Genomic DNA, 19641 nt, shown 5'->3' with positions numbered 1-19641 from the left:
GTTGTGTGGGCAAGAGGTTGTGGTGTTGTGTGCGGTGGTGTGTGTGTGTGTGTGTGTGTGTGTGTGTATGTGGACGTTCAGAACACAGGTTGTTGTGTTGTGTGTGTATGTACAGTGGGGCTGAGTCCCTGGTTCTGTGGTGTGTGTGTGTGTGTGTGTGTATGTACAGTGGGGCTGAGTCCCTGGTTCTGTGGCTCAAACCTTACTGGCTCAACAGCACATCACACAGACTAACTAACCTCTTAGTTAGACCCAGACTAACCTCACTGCTCCTAATAGTTTAGCTCAGCAGAATGAAGAGACTTCCTGCATCTCTCTCTCTCCCACCGTCTTTATATGTTCTACCTTACTATTTTCTTCCTCTCCCGCTTTTTCTTCCTTCTCTTTATCCTACTCTCCCTCATTCTCTCCTTTATCCCCCTCGATCTCTCTCTCTCTCTCTACCCCTTTTCCCCTCAGTGAGACAAGATTAACGAGATGTTATGTTTGGCTGGCGCCCTGCGTCTCCGTTCACTGACAGGGTGTTGAGAGAAGGGTTTGTCAAAACTGCCTACTCCCCCTCTCGCCACCTTTCCCTCTCCCTCACTCCCCCTTTCGCACACTCTCTCACTCACTCTTTACTGTACCTCTCTCTCTCGCCATTTCTTGCTATCTCTCTCTCTCCCTCCCCCTTCTCCTTTTCCCTGGCTGTACTGTACATGTGGTAGTAATCGGGCCCCCAGGTCAGCCCGCCAAGCACAGAGGCTCAGACTGGCACAATGATATGTGTATTGTTATGTTATATACTGTATGTATGGGTTCATACTTTATATGTACATATCAAGACACATATACAAACACATTTGTCATAATGGTTTATTGTTTCATTATGGAGAGTACACTTTTTGGGCAAGGAAAAATCTAAACAAGTTAAGTTCACGAAACTGTGGGTTAGGAAGATTTCCAACTTCCAGTTAATATTATACATCTTTAAGTGTTTTATCTGTAGATATAGAATACAATTTCACGACACGTGCATGCACACACACACACACACCAGTCAGTGTAGTGACAGATCTCACGTCGCCTAGACTGATGTCATAACGACGAGCGTTCTGTTGGCTCTCGACTGCACTGTGGTTCTTATTAGGGCTCTGTGGTTTCCATTAGCCCCCACTGAAACAGAGGGACTGGTATGGAAACTGGGCTAATCCCTGGCTGAACCCTGCAGTACTCTGAATGTGTTAGTTCTCTGTAGGCCTGTGAGGGCTTGTAGTCTGAGGTGTGGAGACCTGGAGATTCTCATCCCAGTCAAACATATTATATAATATGTACAGTACGCATTAGGGAATTTAATGCACGATGTATTAACATAAATAAATACCATAATTAATGTGATACTGAACATGAATAAACTACATGAATTACCTACATGAGTAACATTAGAGTATGAATAATATCTCCAGTATTCAGGTTAGATAGCATCCAAATATATCTTCCTTGTTTCTGAGGCAAAATGTATTTTTAATGCTACACCGTGTTTCACTAGTTACAGAGATAGAGGCTGCTGTTGAGTGAAAGACACAAGAGATATGTTTGTTTTGGTGCCATTCTTTCTGCATCCTATAGTATCAGCCAATGGATCAGAGCGATATCAATGGTGTGGCCTCTGTTGCTGGTGTTTGAGCTGTCTGTTTGCTGTGGTGAAGTATTTGATGTGTTTCTGATGATATGGTTTGTTAGGTTGAAATCCTGCATGGTCTGTAATGCATGTTCTCAAACTTCCCTTGTGCATTTTAGTGTGATGCTGTGCACCTTCTATTGTGGCACTTGGTATTTGTGTGTAATATTTTCTCATATGTTCTGTGCCACCGTGATTGTACACACATCTTGAGTTTTTGTGTTTAAGTCCAAGGTCGAATAAGCCTAAAGGAAGTTATATTTTTTGCAAACCAATGAATAGATTTTGAATCATATCCTTACTACTCCTTATATATATAGCCAAATACCTTGCTTGACTTGGATACTGAGGTGTTGTTTATAATGCTAGCCCTGGCACACCAATAGGCAAAATTATCAGTAGTTTGTCCATCCTGCAATGAAGTCAACTGAAGCTATATACTCCCAACAATGGTTTCGCTTTAAAAATCTGTCAAGCTCCACTGATAACTCATATATACACTACCGTTCAAATATTTGGTGGCACTTGTTTTTGAAGGAAAAGCAAAGTTTTTGTCCATTTAAAATAACATCAAATTGATCAGAAATACAGAGTCGACATTGTTAATGTTGTAAATGACTATTGTAGCTGGCCTTCTAGGCAGAGATCCTCTATCCAGTGTTTGTGTTTTTATTATTTATTTATTATTCTGAGATACTGTATGGCTATTCTTTGCAACTCTGCCTAGAAGGCCAGCATCCCAGAGTCGCCTCTTCACTGTTGACGTTGAGACTGGTGTTTTGTGGGTACTATTTAATGAAGCTGCCAGTTGAGGACTTGTGAGGCATCTGTTTCTCAAACTAGAAATTCTAATGTACATGTCCTCTTGCTCAGTTGTGCACCGGGGCCTCCCACTGCTCTTTCTATTCTGGTTAGAGCCAGTTTGCGCTGTTCTATGAAGGGAGTAGTACACAGCGTTGTATGAGCTCTTCAGTTTCTTGGCAATTTCTCACATGGATTAGCCTTCATTTCTCAGAACAAGAATAGACTGATTGGTTTCAGAAGAAAGTTCTTTGTTTCTGGCCCACAAATGCTGATGCTCAAGATACTCAACTGTTATAAAGAAGGCCAGTTTTATTGCTTCTTTTATCAGACCAACAGTTTTCAGCTATGCTAACATAATTGCAAAAGTGTTTTCTAATGATCAATTAGCCTTTTAAAATGATACATTTGGATTAGCTAACACAAAGTGCCATTGGAACACAGGAGTGATGGTTGCTGATAATGGGCCTCTATACGCCTATGTAGATATTCCATAAAAAAAATCTGCTGTTTTCAGCTACAATAGTCATTTACAACATTAACAATGTGTACACTGTATTTCTGATCAATTTGATGTTATTTTAATGGACAAAAAGAAGGCAACATTTCTAAGTGACTCCACATTTCTGAACGGTAGTGTACATGGATATGAGATGTCTGAGATGAACTCGGTGTGTGTGTGTGTTTGTGTGTGTGTGTGTGTGTGTGTGTGAGAGAGTGTGTGAGTGCTCCTGCGCCTGTCTTAATGCGGAGCCACAATAAACCATTTACTACGCTGCACAAATCCCATATACTGTACTCAGCCTCTGAAGATGACTTCAGGACATTGGGAGTAGGAAAACATGACTGATGTTTTTGTCTCCCTGAATGGGACACATCATCTTCTGCCAATGGCTGTTGACATCTCACTGAGACCTCTGCTCATCATCTGATCTCACCAGAGAGCTCACAGCCTCATCACATCGCTGGATAGTTAGTCCAAGGCCAACCATGCAATCACCGCTGCTCTTCTAAACACTTCATGGAATGAAGGCCAGATCTGTGAAGATCATTGTGTTCAATGGCTACCAGGCCATGTGTTGTCACCATGTCTACCAGGTGTCCACCAGATCATGTCTACTCCTTTCCTCTGGCCATGACCACCTCAATCTGCTTCAGCCTGCATCAGTCTGCCTTAGCCTGGCCTCAGTCTGCTTCAGTCCACTTAAATATGCATCAGTCTGCTTTAGACCTCTTCAATGTGTTTCAATGCCACTTTGGACACACTGATCTGGACTGGAACTCATATGGACTTCCTGAGAGAGAGTGCTGAGAGAATTCACTCACACTCTTACAGTCGAGTCTTGCATATACAACAGGAGTTCATGTATCATCCAATGGTCTCATCTTCTCCCAGTATGAGAACATGGGTTTGGATCAGTGTTTGTTTCCGTTAGAACATATTGAGCCTGATGAGTTAGGTCTTGTAGTGATCAGGCCAGACCACAGTTCTTCAGTCAGTAACCCAATGCACAGACAGTCTAACTGCTCCACCAATCGCATACAGGGACAGAGCTGCAGAAGCGAATTGTCATCTGGCATCTCTTGTCTTGTGGCATTTCTTGTCTTGTGGCATCTCTTGAATAGAGACATTGTAATTACACAGATTGTCTAACAGGTCTTTTTAGGGCAATTAGGGTAGTTCGCCGTCTCTGTGTCCAATGTAATCCCCTTGATGACAAGAGGCTGGACTCAACAAGAGCATGTTTGGGTTTCTCTTCATTTGAGGTGTGACGTCGAACATTGGCTCGACGACGTTGAGTTGGTTTTTCCTACCGCAGTACAAATGAGACCATTGGTAAAGCTGCACAGTTCAAACGGTCTTTAATCCTGTGGATTAGTTTGATTATGTAGTGTATCAACATACTACTTTAACTATGGAGGCATCGGGAAACCCTCCCCTAGGCAGCTTGCAAAATCTTTGCTTTGTGCTGGAGAACAGAACTAAATAATATGTATTTTCAGTCACCTGAACAGGCTTGATATGTTACAGTGACTAGGAGATGCATCTGTGTTTAAACTGACTCAAATCTACTCTGGTATGAGTGAAGATCCTATGTGAGTATTACTGTGAAACCCTCTATCTGAGAGCCTCTCTCTCTGGACTGGATCATCACCATCTGAAACTGGAGCCCAGAGTGGAACCATTGGACAAACAAGGTCATGACCCCAGTCATGACCCCAGTCCGATCTATCCCCTATCTGTCTAAATCCATCTTCCTCCCAGAAGTCAGCAGTGCTCTATGTCTGACATAGAACTCCACTTCACTTAAACACACTATCCTGCCATCCACACTCAACCAGCTTCAAGTTCTGTTTAGAGGTCCTGTCAGCCGCAGACCAAGAAACCACTTTAGAAGGCTTTTAGTAATGCCTTGTATGAAAGCGTGCGTGTATTGATGTACATGTGTTTGTCAACATGTATTCGGCTCTCAGAGGGTCGGTTTGACCCAAGGGGACGGATGACAATCTAAACCAGAATGTGTACCAGAATGTGTACTGTAGGATTATATTTTAGGTCTCCTTAAAGTTCAGGGTTTGGTTGCACACGTCATGTCATGGAGGGGGAAACTACGTTTTTCACTCTTGTGGGGATTTGTTTTCTTTTACTGAAAAAACAACAACACCAAAAGTAATGTCTAGTTTTCTGAATATATTTTTCTGACACAAATGTTTTTTTATTGGGAATTAGAGTTGAGAGTGCTTTGGTATGATGTGTGTGTTCTTTTCGGGGCATTCCTGTGTTAGTTGTGATTTATGTTGCCTTGCTCAGGTTGATTTCACCCCACCCCCCCTTTCTCCAGGCACATTGTGGTCTGTGGTCATATAACGCTCGAAAGTGTCTCCAACTTCCTCAAAGACTTCCTACACAAGGACAGGGATGATGTCAATGTAGAAATTGTTTTTCTCCATAAGTAAGTACATGTTTCGCTCCCTGAATTTAAACCATTACATTACAAAATGTAAAAAATATTTTTTATAAACATAAAGCATAGGAATTTGTATTTTTCTCTATTCTTTCTCTCATGACCCCCCCCCCCCCTTTTTTTATGTGGGGTCTAATGTATTTATAAAGTATGCATCAAACATCTACACTATATATACAAAACTATGTGGACACCCCTTCAAATTAGTGGATTCGGCTAATTCAGCCACAACCGTTGCTGTTAGGTGTATAAAATCGAACACACAGCCATGCAATCTCCATAGACAAACATTGGCAGTAGAATGGCTCGTACTGAAGAGCTCAGTGACTTTCAATGTGTCACTGTCATAGGATGCCACCTTTCCAACAAGTCAGTTCATCAAATTTCTGCCCGATTAGAGCTTCCCCGATCAGCTGAAAGTGCTGATATTGTGAAGTGGAAACGTCTAAGAGCAACAACGGTTCAGCTGTGAAGTGGTAGGCCACACAAGCTCACAGGACGGGACTGCTGAGTGCAGAAGCGCGAAGCACATAAAAATCATCTGTCCTCGGTTGCGACACTCACTACGAGTTACAAACTGCCTCTGGCAGCAAAGTCAGCACAAGAACTGTTCGACGGAACTTCATGAAATGGGTTTCCATGTCCGAGCAGCCACACACAAGCCTTAGATCACCATGCGCAATGCCAAGCATCGGCTAGAGTAGTGTAAAGCTCGCTGGAGTTGCGTAAAGCTCGCCGCAGTGGAAATGCATTCTCTGGAGTGATGAATCACACTTCACCATCTGCCAGTCCAATGGGTTCTGGGTTTGGCGGATGCCAGGAGAATGCTACCTGCACAAATGCATAGTGCCAACTGTAAGGTTTGGTGGAGTAATAATGGTCTGGGGCTCTTTTTCATGGTTCGGGCTAGGCCGCTTAGTTACAGTGCAGGGAAATCTTAATGGTACAACATATACTGACATTCTAGATGATTCTGTGCTTCCAACTTTATGGAAACAGTTTGGGGGAAGGCCCTTTCCTGTTTGCATGACAATGCCCCTGTGCACAAAGCGAGGTCAATACAGAAATGGTTTGTCAAGATCGGTGTGGAAGAACTTGACTGGCCTTTGGGATTTGGAACGCCGACTGCAAGCCAGGCCTAATCATCAAACATCAGTGCCCGACCTCACTAATGCTCTTGTGGCTGAATGGAAGCAAGTACCCACACCAATGTTCCAATATCCTGTGGAAAGCCTTCCCAGAAGAGTGGAGGCTGTTATAACAACGAAGGGGGATCCAACTCCATATTAATGCCCATGATTTTGGAATGAGATGTTTGACTAGCAGGTGTCCACATACATTTGGCCATGTAGTGTATGTATTTTTTTTTATGGGATCCAACCCCTTGATTGAGTATAGTACAGAGCACACTGCTTGTGAGTCACTCGGAAAGAGTTTCTGCTTCATTAGTTAACAACTTCAAATCCCAACATGTATATGTCCTTGCACTATCACTCTCTTTCTCTTTCACTCTCTCACTCGCTGCTCCTGTAGTATTTCCCCTAATCTTGAGCTGGAAGCCTTGTTCAAACGCCACTTTACCCAAGTGGAGTTCTACCAGGGATCTGTTCTCAACCCTCACGATCTGGCCCGAGTGAAGGTACTGTACTGACATGTACTGCTGTTATAAATCATATTACACCGTACTGTAGTTACAAGGTGAAAGGCTGTGTGTGAAAACAAGAAAATACGAAAAAAGGCCAATGCTCCTGATCCCACCATCTAAGAATGACAACGTTTCAATCCAAGTTGGACCTTTGCTTTGACCTGAGGAAGATCAATCTTGGGTTGAAATGTGAATATTTAAAGGTGAGAGGGTTTCTGCTGTGTAACTCTTTATCGTTCCTTGTATAGATTGAGTCAGCAGACGCCTGTCTGATTCTGGCTAATAAATACTGTCCAGATCCCGATGCTGAAGATGCCTCCAACATCATGAGGTAATGATGATGATGATAACAAATCTGGAGAGAGGACTGTTTACAGTATGTGTTCAATATATTTTTTTGAATTTGTAGGGTCATCTCTATCAAGAACTATTCCCCCAAGATACGAATTATCACTCAAATGTTACAATACCATAACAAGGTAGGGTCAGCACATCACTCCTATGCTTCCTGCAATGATCAACATAAGATAACTATGGTTTAAATGTCTTTGGAGATGTGTAATGTGTGCGTGTGTGTGTGTGTGTGTGTGTGTGTGTGTGTGTGTGTGTGCGTGTGTGTGTGTGTGTGTGCGTGTGTGTGTGTGTGTGTGCGTGTGTGTGTGTGCGTGTAGGCTCACCTGCTCAACATTCCTAGCTGGAACTGGAAGGAGGGGGATGATGCGATCTGTCTAGCAGAGCTGAAGGCTGGCTTCATAGCTCAGAGCTGTCTAGCCCAGGGCCTCTCCACCATGCTTGCCAATCTCTTCTCCATGAGGTCTTTCATCGAGGTAACGTTGATACAACATTAACATGACCTTTTCACAAATATCTCTTTCATCAACCTAACAATATCAGTAAGGGAACATTAGCACAAATTATTTGACGCAATGTCAGCACGGTAACATTAACGCAACCCTTTCACAATGTCTGTCATCGAGATAATGTTGACACAATAACAGTAAGGTAACATTAAGGCCTAGATTCAATCTGGTCTGCAGAAGATCCACGTTATAGCATGATTGACATTTAAGGGTAATTTCCGTTTGAGCCAACATACAGTATGCAGTATTTAAGGTGAATGTGGTCTCCGCAAACTTGTAAACGTGGCCTTTAGAATAGCCGAAAAGGGGTGATGGGATTGAATCTAGCCCTAACACAACCTTTTCACAATGAGGTCTGTCATAAGAGGTAACGTTGACACAATAACAGTAATTTAACATTAACACAACCTGTTCACAATGTTGTTTTACTTTGGTATTTACTGTGGACAGGATAGATACTGTAAGTGATTCCATGGGAGGACTGAGCTCTGGTCTTCTGAGTGAGTGTTTTCATTCAGAATCGTAACGGTCTTTCAGTCAGTCTGATTTATCATATATAATCTGTAGGATATTTGGCACTCAGCATTGCAGAGGTGCTCCCCTATATGAAAGAGCTTGTCTTCTTGTCGTAAAGATAATGGAGAAGTTTATAAAGAGCGGGATGACGAAGGTCAGGATGGAGAAGGAACATCTGCTGGCCATATTTCCTGTATGAAAACAGACTAAGAAATGTAGAAAAGATGGACTATCGATGCTAAACCATAAACGGGGATCTAAGCTGTGAATGAAAAGGCATTGTCCTCATTAAAGAGGGATTTAAAACGTTCGGCTTTCATCATCTACCATATGGCAGCTGCAAAGCTTTCAGGAAAGTCATCCCTCATCGTCTATGGCAGCTCAGTGGATATGATGTAGCCCGCATGAACATCTGACAAAGAAGGGAGGAATCACTTCACATGAGAGGAAGAAATGAAGAGCTACAGTATCATTGTTACCATTATTTGATGAGTTGTGAAGCGATACAGCCCTATTCAGTCAGAACTCATGCTAGGCCAAGCCTAGTGAAACAACTTGTACATAATATACTGTCACCAAGTCAGCACGCCCTTGCTTCACTCAAAGTCAACTAAAACGCTATATTCAAACCATACCATCTCTGGTTTAATAGCAGGATGAATACACATGGAATACTGTATATTATTAAAATAGTTGGCAACAGAGAGTCGATGTGAATGACCGAAGAACATGAAATTATTCAAAATCTATCATAAATGCTAATGTGATCCATTTTGAATGGCACCATTGTGCGGTTGAGAGAGAGGACAGGAGTAATTAAAATAGTTCTGTAATAGAGGTGGCCTCTTCTGATTCTGTCAGCATGCCTTCGACTTAGCGACCTCCATAAACATATGAACCTAAAGGCACAACGCTAGAAACGGAATGCTTATAGTGCATGGTGGGTTGCACTTGAGGACCGATTATTGTGAGGCTTCTTAACTAGGTGAAGAGTGATGTGTCTGACAGCTTTTCTCAGCACAACTCTTACTAGGTAATTACAGAGAATGCGTTCCAAATGGCATCCTATTCCCTATTTAGTGCACTACTTTTGACCAGGGCCCATAGCGCTATATAGGGAATATGGTGCCTTTTGGTACACATCATGGAGAAATAGTTCAGTTCTGACACATTCTGCTGCAGACGTCTGTAATGAGCCTGTGTGTGAATGGGAAAGGAGGGATGTCTGGTCAGATCTGGATGAAGTTCATCAGGCCTTGTTTTGTTACCAGGGCGATAAAAGGCTGTCGTCATGGCGATTTGTCATCACAGGTGATTGAAACAGGAAGAGAACCAGAAAGTTAGTGAAAGGTGCTAATGAGAGACCCAAAAATACACACATACGCACACACACACACACACACACACAATATAATGGATGCCATCTCCGCAGGATCCCCTCGATTAGTGTTCCCCTAAAGATGCCTGACCAATTGCTCTTACCCAAACAGTGTGTGTGTGTTAGTTATAGAGGAAGTGTGTTCTGAGTCCCATATTAAAGCCTGTACAGCAGTTAGGATGGGGTGTAGTTATGATAAAGAGACATGGATAAAGTTTCATTATGGTCTAAGGATCTGACTGTGTCTGCAGTTCATCAAAGTGTCTTCTCCTCCATCACTAAGAGACTGCTATTGAGGATGGGCTTATAAGTGGCTTATAACTGTGCTCAAGTTACTACTATACACATTTTCCATTTGTATATGTATTTTTATGTCTATATGTGTCTTTACGTATTTATATATGTCTTTATATGTATCTTTACATATTTATATATGTATGTTGTGCTTGTTGCTTCTCAGATTGAAGAGGATACGTGGCAGAAGTACTATTTAGAAGGGGTAGCTAATGAGATGTACACAGAGTATCTGTCCAGTGCCTTTGTGGGGCTCTCCTTCCCAGCAGTCTGTGAGTAAGTATGACACACCACAGTGATTTAGTCCTTGGGCCGGTATGGGTAACTCTCTCTGCTACATTCTGTTGCTCTGTTTTACTGCTGCTGTACAACCGCTGTGCTGTTCCCTGGTACTGCTACAACCGCTGTTATGTTCCCTGGTACTGCTACAACCGCTGTTCTGTTCCCTGGTACTGCTACAACCCCTGTTCTGTCCCTGGTACTGCTACAACCGCTGTGCTGTTCCCTGGTACTGCTACAACCGCTGTTCTGTTCCCTGGTACTGCTACAACCGCTGTTCTGTCCCTGGTACTGCTACAACCGCTGTGCTGTTCCCTGGTACTGCTACAACCACTGTTCTGTTCCCTGGTACTGCTACAACCACTGTTCTGTTCCCTTGTACTGCTACAACCACTGTTCTGTTCCCTGGTACTGCTACAACCGCTGTGCTGTTCCCTGGTACTGCTACAACCACTGTTCTGTTCCCTGGTACTGCTACAACCACTGTTCTGTCCCTGGTACTGCTACAACCACTGTTCTGTTCCCTGGTCCTGCTACAACCACTGTTTTGTTCCCTGGTCCTGCTACAACCGCTGTGCTGTTCCCTGGTACTGCTACAACCGCTGTGCTGTTCCCTGGTACTGCTACAACCACTGTTCTGTTCCCTGGTACTGCTACAACCACTGTTCTGTCCCTGGTACTGCTACAACCGCTGTGCTGTTCCCTGGTACTGCTACAACCGCTGTTCTGTTCCCTGGTACTGCTACAACCGCTGTTTTGTTCCCTGCTACTGCTACAACCACTGTTCTGTTCCCTGGTACTGCTACAACCACTGTTCTGTTCCCTGGTACTGCTACAACCACTGTTCTGTTCCCTGGTACTGCTACAACCGCTGTGCTGTTCCCTGGTACTGCTACAACCGCTGTTCTGTCCCTGGTACTGCTACAACCACTGTTCTGTCCCTGGTACTGCTACAACCGCTGTTCTGTTCCCTGGTACTGCTACAACCGCTGTTCTGTCCCTGGTACTGCTACAACCGCTGTTCTGTTCCCTGGTACTGCTACAACCACTGTTCTGTCCCTGGTACTGCTACAACCGCTGTTCTGTTCCCTGGTACTGCTACAACCACTGTTCTGTTCCCTGGTACTGCTACAACCACTGTTCTGTCCCTGGTAATGCTACAACCACTGTTCTGTTCCCTGGTACTGCTACAACCACTGTTCTGTCCCTGGTACTGCTACAACTGCTGTTCTGTCGTTGGTACTGCTACAACTGCTGTTCTGTCCCTGGTACTGCTACAACCGCTGTTCTGTCCCTGGTACTGCTACAACCGCTGTTCTGTTCCCTGGTACTGCTACAACCACTGTTCTGTCCCTGGTACTGCTACAACTGCAGTTCTGTTCCCTGGTACTGCTACAACCACTGTTCTGTCCCTGGTACTTCTACAACCACTGTTCTGTCCCTGGTACTGCTACAACCGCTGTTTTGTTCCCTGGTACTGCTACAACCACTGTTCTGTCCCTGGTACTTCTACAATCACTGTTCTGTCCCTGGTACTGCTACAACCGCTGTTTTGTTCCCTGGTACTGCTACAACCACTGTTCTGTTCCCTGGTACTGCTACAACCGCTGTTCTTTCCCTGGTACTGCTACAACCACTGTTTTGTCCCTGGTACTGCTACAACCGCTGTTCTGTTCCCTGGTACTGCTACAACCGCTGTTCTGTCCCTGGTACTGCTACAACCGCTGTTCTGTTCCCTGGTACTGCTACAACCACTGTTCTGTCCCTGGTACTGCTACAACCGCTGTTCTGTTCCCTGGTACTGCTACAACCACTGTTCTGTTCCCTGGTACTGCTACAACCACTGTTCTGTCCCTGGTAATGCTACAACCACTGTTCTGTTCCCTGGTACTGCTACAACCACTGTACTGTCCCTGGTACTGCTACAACTGCTGTTCTGTCGTTGGTACTGCTACAACTGCTGTTCTGTCCCTGGTACTGCTACAACCGCTGTTCTGTCCCTGGTACTGCTACAACCGCTGTTCTGTTCCCTGGTACTGCTACAACCACTGTGCTGTCCCTGGTACTGCTACAACTGCAGTTCTGTTCCCTGGTACTGCTACAACCACTGTTCTGTCCCTGGTACTTCTACAACCACTGTTCTGTCCCTGGTACTGCTACAACCGCTGTTTTGTTCCCTGGTACTGCTACAACCACTGTTCTGTCCCTGGTACTTCTACAACCACTGTTCTGTCCCTGGTACTGCTACAACCGCTGTTTTGTTCCCTGGTACTGCTACAACCACTGTTCTGTTCCCTTGTGCTGCTACAACTACTGTTCTGTTCCCTGGTACTGCTACAACCACTGTTCTGTTCCCTGGTACTGCTACAACCCCTGTTCTGTTCCCTGGTACTGCTACAACCACTGTTCTATTCCCTGGTCCTGCTACAACCACTGTTCTGTTCCCTGGTCCTGCTACAACCACTGTTCTGTTCCCTGGTCCTGCTACAACCACTGTTCTGTTCCCTGGTACTGCTACAACCACTGTTCTGTTCCCTGGTACTGCTACAACCCCTGTTCTGTTCCCTGGTACTGCTACAACCCCTGTTCTGTTCCCTGGTACTGCTACAACCCCTGTTCTGTTCCCTGGTACTGCTACAACCCCTGTTCTGTTCCCTGGTACTGCTACAACCACTGTTCTATTCCCTGGTCCTGCTACAACCACTGTTCTGTTCCCTGGTCCTGCTACAACCACTGTTCTGTTCCCTGGTACTGCTACAACCACTGTTCTGTTCCCTGCTACTGCTACAACCACTGTTTTGTTCCCTGGTCCTGCTACAACCACTGTTCTGTTCCCTGCTACTGCTACAACCACTGTTTTGTTCCCTGGTCCTGCTACAACCACTGTTCTGTCCCTGGTGCTGCTACAACCACTTTTGTTCCCTGGTCCTCCTACAACTGCTGAAGAATAGTTGGTAGATAGAGGAGGACAATGACATTAAGAGTAAATTAATATAATATAAAAGAAAAGGAACATTTTAATTTGAAACTATTGGTAATGTTGAAATAGTAACTATATAATGTAGAACCTTGAAGAGGCATACCATTCCCTTACAATCCTCTGTGTGTGTGTGTCTGTGTGTCAGGCTCTGCTACGTGAAGCTGAAGCTGTTGCTTATCGCCATCGAGAACAAGTCGGAGCTGGGAGAGAGCAGGTTTGTGTCTCTGTGTTTCTGTCTGTTTCTCTCTGTGTTGTACAGGACAATGTGGCTGCTCTTGCTCTGTATATCACCACTGAACCTCTCTGTCTGTAACATCCCAGAACCTTTTTAAATCTTAGGATGTCTTTCAAGAGTTATCTGTAAATAGTTGTCTCTGTGTTGAACCATGAAATCCATTAACACTATATGGTACTATTAACTGGCTAACTATTAACATGAAATACTACTATAAATCCCACCCACCCCAACAGCAGTGTGAAATGGTTTTGTGCAAATAATGCATTTATAGTGGAGTTTTAGTTTAGTTTTTACTATATTATGAAATCACTATTGAAGAAGTCATGTCTAACTAACTTGTTATATATTTTGAAAAACATTTATTTTTAAACTTTTGCTCAGCCTTTTTGTAGTGTGCTTGCACCTGGACATGGTATCGTGAGGCATTTATTTTGGTCATGCCAGGCTTTTTTCCACTACATAGTGCCACCATTCTCAGTGCCATCTGAACTGCATATCTCTCTGATAGCAGAAGTAAATTATTTCACAGATGCAATATGTGTAACAAGATCAGCTCTTCTAGATCTTCAACCTTCTGGTTTACTAAGTGATATGAAGGTCTTCAACTTTTTCACAGAGTGCTACAGCAAGCACTTTCATTTCCCCATCAGAAGGTAGAAGGACAGCAAATTGAGACATATTGAGACACATTCATAATATGATTTTTCATCTCTCCTTTTATGTTAATAACAATTGTTTGATTTGAGGTTGTTTTCTTGTTGTTTGCAGAAGCCGAAAGCGGTATGCCCTCTTCCTTATCTTTCCCTCCAAAGTTCAACCCTATCGCCACCACTTTAGAGCTTCTGACTTTGGGTCATGTTTCCTAAGGATCCATTTCCAAACCCTATATCAAAACGGGCCAATGTCTCACTCTATTTTTGATTGTGTTCCTTGTGCCTAATGCACTAACTTCTTTGCAGGCAGAGAGAGGATAGTTGAATTGAACTCGTTTGTAACTCTTGTTGATTTGTCTGATGTTGTCGACGTGCCCAGGCTAACACCATCCCCTCCATTTCTACCTCCTGTTTTGAGTTTCTTTCTGTCTCGCTTTTCAGTCGTTCTGCTTAATTTCTCTCTCACTTCAGTTCTTTTTCAGTGTCCTCAGTCAGTCGTAACTGTGTGCGAACTTTGCCAAACTGATTATAATTTTCTTCCCGGGTGTTTCTTTATTTTTGTGCTATGCTCATCATCACAACACTACTTCATATTATTATAGTTTTGATAGTGTCATCTCACTTATCAGTCGGGAAACAGATTGTTGATGTCTGAACCCCAGAAGGGTTTATCATGGATTAGGCTATTGTTGATTTGTTGCACATTTCTGCAATATTATGGAATCGGTGGATTGATTATGTCATTGCCGTTTGACACAAATGCATGTTTTATAGATTTTTACAATACCAACAGCATTTGTCAAACCATGTCATATCTTATTCAAGGCATGGGACCATTGACTTTGGATAACTTAACATTTATCCTATGGAGGTTTTAGGCCACGTTTTCCATGGGTGCTGCAAATCATCTTCATACATTTCACCCCTTTCTTACTGTTTTGTCATATGTGTGGATACGGTTTGCTTTCTGTGCGTGCGTGTGCGTGCGTGTGTGCGTAAGCTTGTGTGCGTGTCAGTCACCATGTACCCCCCATACCTGTGTGTCTCTGAGTAGATGTTATCAAATGAGGTCACTTCCTGTCAGTTTGGTGTTTAAGAAAACAATCCAACTGCACAGAAGTTACTGCAACAGTCTGCATCTACGTACCTGTCTCTTTATCTGTACTGCGGTGGCTATGCCTGGTCTGTTTTACACTGTTTGGTAACTGCATGTAATAACACTATCATATGGGATGCTTGCCTTGTTGCTCACAATATGAGGTTTTGATACAGTTTGTGCCTCTATGCATAATTGGAGAAAAAATACATTTTGTTTCATTTCTTAGTTATTAGATCTGAAATGTGTAAACTATGTGAAATCTCAGATTTGGGCAGCAATGTGTTTTTTTTTTGTAGTGGCTTTGTTAGTTTATTTTGTATTTTCCCGAAACAGCATGTCGAACGTGATTCCTGTTTTCTACGCTGGGGCCATTCTATCTGGTATAAAGCTCAATAGGGCAACTCTAAACTTAAGTTTAGCAGAATATCATGTTATTTTGCTGTTGCTATTGATTACAGCTTTATAATTGATCCAATCGCCCCCTTCTTGTTTAAGTACGTTGTTTGTAGAGCCCAGAGGAAAGATTTTTTTTATCATTTGCAAATGAGTCTGTAGTTTTCAGCTGCTCTCAGCTATTTTCTGAGCCTGCGTGCACTTTTACACAGTATAATGTTGGTATAGATAAGTTGTCTAAAATCTGTCTAAACAGTACCAAAGTACCAAAAACTAAAAACATTTCATGTATGAAGGCCGAACATTGAATGACAGTGAATAATTAATAAATTTAAGAGTTGGTAAAATAACGTATTAGTAAATTAAAAGGTGAATAAAGTAAAATAACGTATTAGCAAGTCAGTCAAGCATAAAACTTTAGTAAAGTACAATGAAGTATTAGTGAAACACAGGATTAGTCAAATTAGTAAAGTATAATAAAGCCTTAGTAAAGTAAACTATTGGCAAAGTATAGTATTCATAAAACAAGAAGTAAAATATTTGTTAAGTATTATCAAAATAAGTTAGGAAAGTATTCCTAAAGTAAAGTATTATTCATTTCCCTTTCGTCTGGGCTCGGAGGCCAGGGTTGTCGTCCCCTGACTGTCGGTCTGTGTGTTCCGTTTGTTAGTCTGTCTGCACTCCCATCATTGATGATTCCTACCCACAGGTAACCATTAATGAACTGGGTGTATGTATCGTCCACTCTCGTCTCAGTCTAATTCAGGGGGAATGATACAGCCAGTCCATACAGGCACCCTACACACACACACACCATCCAAATCTACATTATCTTCTTTACTGTAGACATATGTTTGCGGATACAGTTTTAGGGTCTGTGAGGTTAGGGGTTACAGTGTTAGGGGTTAGAACGAATTTGAGTATGAATATTACTTATCCATTAGATAATATTACATGGCCATTTTCCCTCAGATTCTTGGTTATTAATTTGTTCTCCCTGATAAATCAACATGGACACTGATAATGTAAAGAAAAAATGCATATCATATCAAATACCCTAGAGCAGTACTGTAGCAGTACTATAACAATACTATAATACCCTAAAGCAGTACTGTAGCAGTACTATAACAATACTATAATACCCTAAAGCAGTGCTATAACAATACTATACTACACTAAAGCAGTACTGTAGCAGTACTTTAACAATACTATAATACCCTAGAGCAGTACTGTAGCAGTACTATAACAATACTATAATACCCTAAAGCAGTGCTATAACAATACTATACTACACTAAAGCAGTACTGTAGCAGTACTTTAACAATACTATAATACACTATATAACAACACTTAAGCCTATAGCAGATGATTCCTATTCCTCTGTAGTCTTAGTCTGAGGGCTGTTCATTCCCTTGCCTTCCACTGTCCAGTACTAACCCAGGTAACAGTATCTAACTGTAGTGTAACACACTCGTTACATCATTCTGATAGCTGATTGGCTCTGACTTCTGAGACTGAAACCACTCCATAACAACAATTTTAATTCTTTCTGCCCCCCCCCCCCCCCCCCCCCCACATCCCTCCTAACCTTGCCCCAAACCCCATCCAAGCCAATCAGAACCATGGTGAAAAAGAAAAGAATTAAAATGTACAAACCAACTCATGCTGTTGCGCATTCTGTCCATCTGTGTGAGTAGCCTCAGAGAAGGTGGCTGAACATGGAAACAATGGAAGAAGCAAGATGTTTTTCGACACAATAACACTTGAACAAATACCCACCTCCATACAGGGGCCTACTAGCTCACACTGATAGCATTTACAGTTCTTCCATTCCATACCACTCTCCAAACAAAGCAACTGGAGACTGCAGAAGCTGTGATTCCTTTGACCAATCCAATCAGGCCATTCTATATCGCTGTAGTAGTGTAGCTCCAGCTAGAGGGTTGATGGTGGGTGTGTGTGTGTGTGTGTGTACCATTCCTCTTGATTAGCGTGTGAGTGTGACTCTAACGGCCGTAACAGCGCCTACAGAGCGTGATGTCATCTATCTCTCCCATTACCCAGCATCCTCATCAACCCGGGGAACCACGTAAAGATGCAGGAAGGAACTCTGGGGTTCTTCATCGCCAGCGATGCCAAAGAAGTAAAGAGGTAAAGGCCACAGTCTCAGTTTAAGGCCTTGTCTGTTTTCTATCTTCACTCTCTTGGTGGCTAAAAAAGTCACCATACTGTACAAAGCGATTAGACATTAAACTCCTATAAATATCATTGGTAAAAGTGAAAGCCAGCTCACAGCTCAACCTGGTGGAATGGATATAACTCAATTGGTGTAAGTTGCAAACCAAGATAATAAATGTCTATGCTGCTGTTTCCCCCCCAGAGCATTTTTCTACTGCAAAGCTTGTCACGACGACATCACAGACCCCAAACGGATCAAAAAGTGCGGCTGCAAACGACGTGAGTACAGCTACTCTCCGTCCACAACACCACCACCCACCCCTCTCATGACTCCCTCCCATCCCCAACCCCTCCCCTATCCCCCAATGTCTCTGAAGTATGATATGCTATAATAAAGATTGTCATATCCCTTACTATTTCTCATAGGAATGTCCTTTTACAGTGATAAAATGGAAATGGAAATTGCCCCAGTGATTACCTTGAGTCCCTTTTGAGTGTATCAACTGTGATCACAACTTTCAAACCTTCATTGTGGTATGATCTGAAATCAATGTGTTATGGTATTATTTTCTCAATCCAAGCAAACAGTACAGGCAACATTGTGTACATTTTGTTAGATTTTTTTTCATTTCATTTAATTTCTATTTTGAATATGTGAACCTATCATGTCAAGAATGTATCATAATGATGAAACTAGCTAGAAGGGTGGACTGAAGTCTGGAGGGCAAAAAAGACAGAGAGAGAAAGAAAGCGAGACAACAGGCAAAGAGAGAAATAAAGAGTGGGAGTTCTACATCAGTATGCTAACGATGGAAGAAGTGAATGTCAGGGAGAGGTAGAATGACAGGAGTAGCTGAGCAGAAGGAGGCTGTCAGATCGCCATAGTGACTCTGTGACACAGGCAGAGTTAATGACCTCAGTCAGGTGTTAGAATAAATTAGCCAATGGCGTTCCTCTGCTCAGGGGTCATTGGGGCAGACAACCAGACTCCCTATTGGCCCAACCATACAGAATCAGAGCACCTTATTGGGCCAGGCATTCCACCAAAAACATCTGCCAGCAGTGAAAGACTTGGAATATGACTTAATATTTCTATTGGTCAGACTGGGAATTAGAGAATGTGTACCAGGGTTGGGTTCAATTCCATTTCAATTCAGTTAATTCAGGAAGTAAACTCATTGAGGAAAATAATATGTTGTATTTTTGGTTTACTTCCTGAATAGCCTGAATTGAAAGCATTAATTCAGAGGCAGGGCCTTATTACTACCTGACCTACATGGGCACTTGTCCCAACATGTTAGCATGTTAAATAATTTAGCGTCCTGTAGTCTCTGTACATCTAGAAAGGTCAGTGACAGTTACAGTAAGTGGCCTATGCCCAAACACATGATCTCCAACGTCCTTTCCCTTTGTCTGTGTCATCTCAATTATTCACACTATAAGTCTCGGAGTCTGTCAGGTAGAGAGAACCAGAGACCTGTTTTGTCTGATTCACAGTATAACTGAGACAAGGCAAGCCGAGCTGTACTTGGCTGGCCTGGTTACATATCCACTACAGTTGCTGGAACCGTGCTGGAAAGGACAATGTGAACATAATGTATCCAAGCCAGCACAGTACGGTTTGGGTTGGCCCTATAGTGTAATTGGTAATCATGCTAGATTTACTGTACCTGAAACAAGACAGATCTATTGTAGATTATT

At 42.9% G+C, this 19641-nt stretch overlaps 1 protein-coding gene across 9 annotated transcripts in view; it reads left to right on the top strand.

The window, feature by feature from the left end:
- Positions 1-19641, top strand: part of LOC139382040 (potassium large conductance calcium-activated channel, subfamily M, alpha member 1a) — a 288548-nt gene that overhangs the window by 210629 nt on the left and 58278 nt on the right. For all 9 annotated transcript variants that reach the window (XM_071125988.1, XM_071125986.1, XM_071125985.1 and 6 more), the window contains exons 10-18: positions 5305-5415; positions 6961-7066; positions 7321-7403; positions 7482-7551; positions 7744-7899; positions 10287-10396; positions 13525-13593; positions 17827-17913; positions 18143-18219. In XM_071125988.1, the coding sequence (XP_070982089.1) occupies positions 5305-5415; positions 6961-7066; positions 7321-7403; positions 7482-7551; positions 7744-7899; positions 10287-10396; positions 13525-13593; positions 17827-17913; positions 18143-18219 (869 nt within the window). The remainder of the gene's footprint in view (positions 1-5304; positions 5416-6960; positions 7067-7320; positions 7404-7481; positions 7552-7743; positions 7900-10286; positions 10397-13524; positions 13594-17826; positions 17914-18142; positions 18220-19641) is intronic.

This window comes from Oncorhynchus clarkii, chromosome 23 (assembly GCF_045791955.1).
Source record: "Oncorhynchus clarkii lewisi isolate Uvic-CL-2024 chromosome 23, UVic_Ocla_1.0, whole genome shotgun sequence".
In the NCBI taxonomy this organism is placed as follows: Eukaryota; Metazoa; Chordata; class Actinopteri; order Salmoniformes; family Salmonidae; genus Oncorhynchus; species Oncorhynchus clarkii.
The sequence above is the reverse complement of the archived record's forward strand: the minus strand, read 5'-3'. Positions and strand labels throughout refer to the sequence as shown.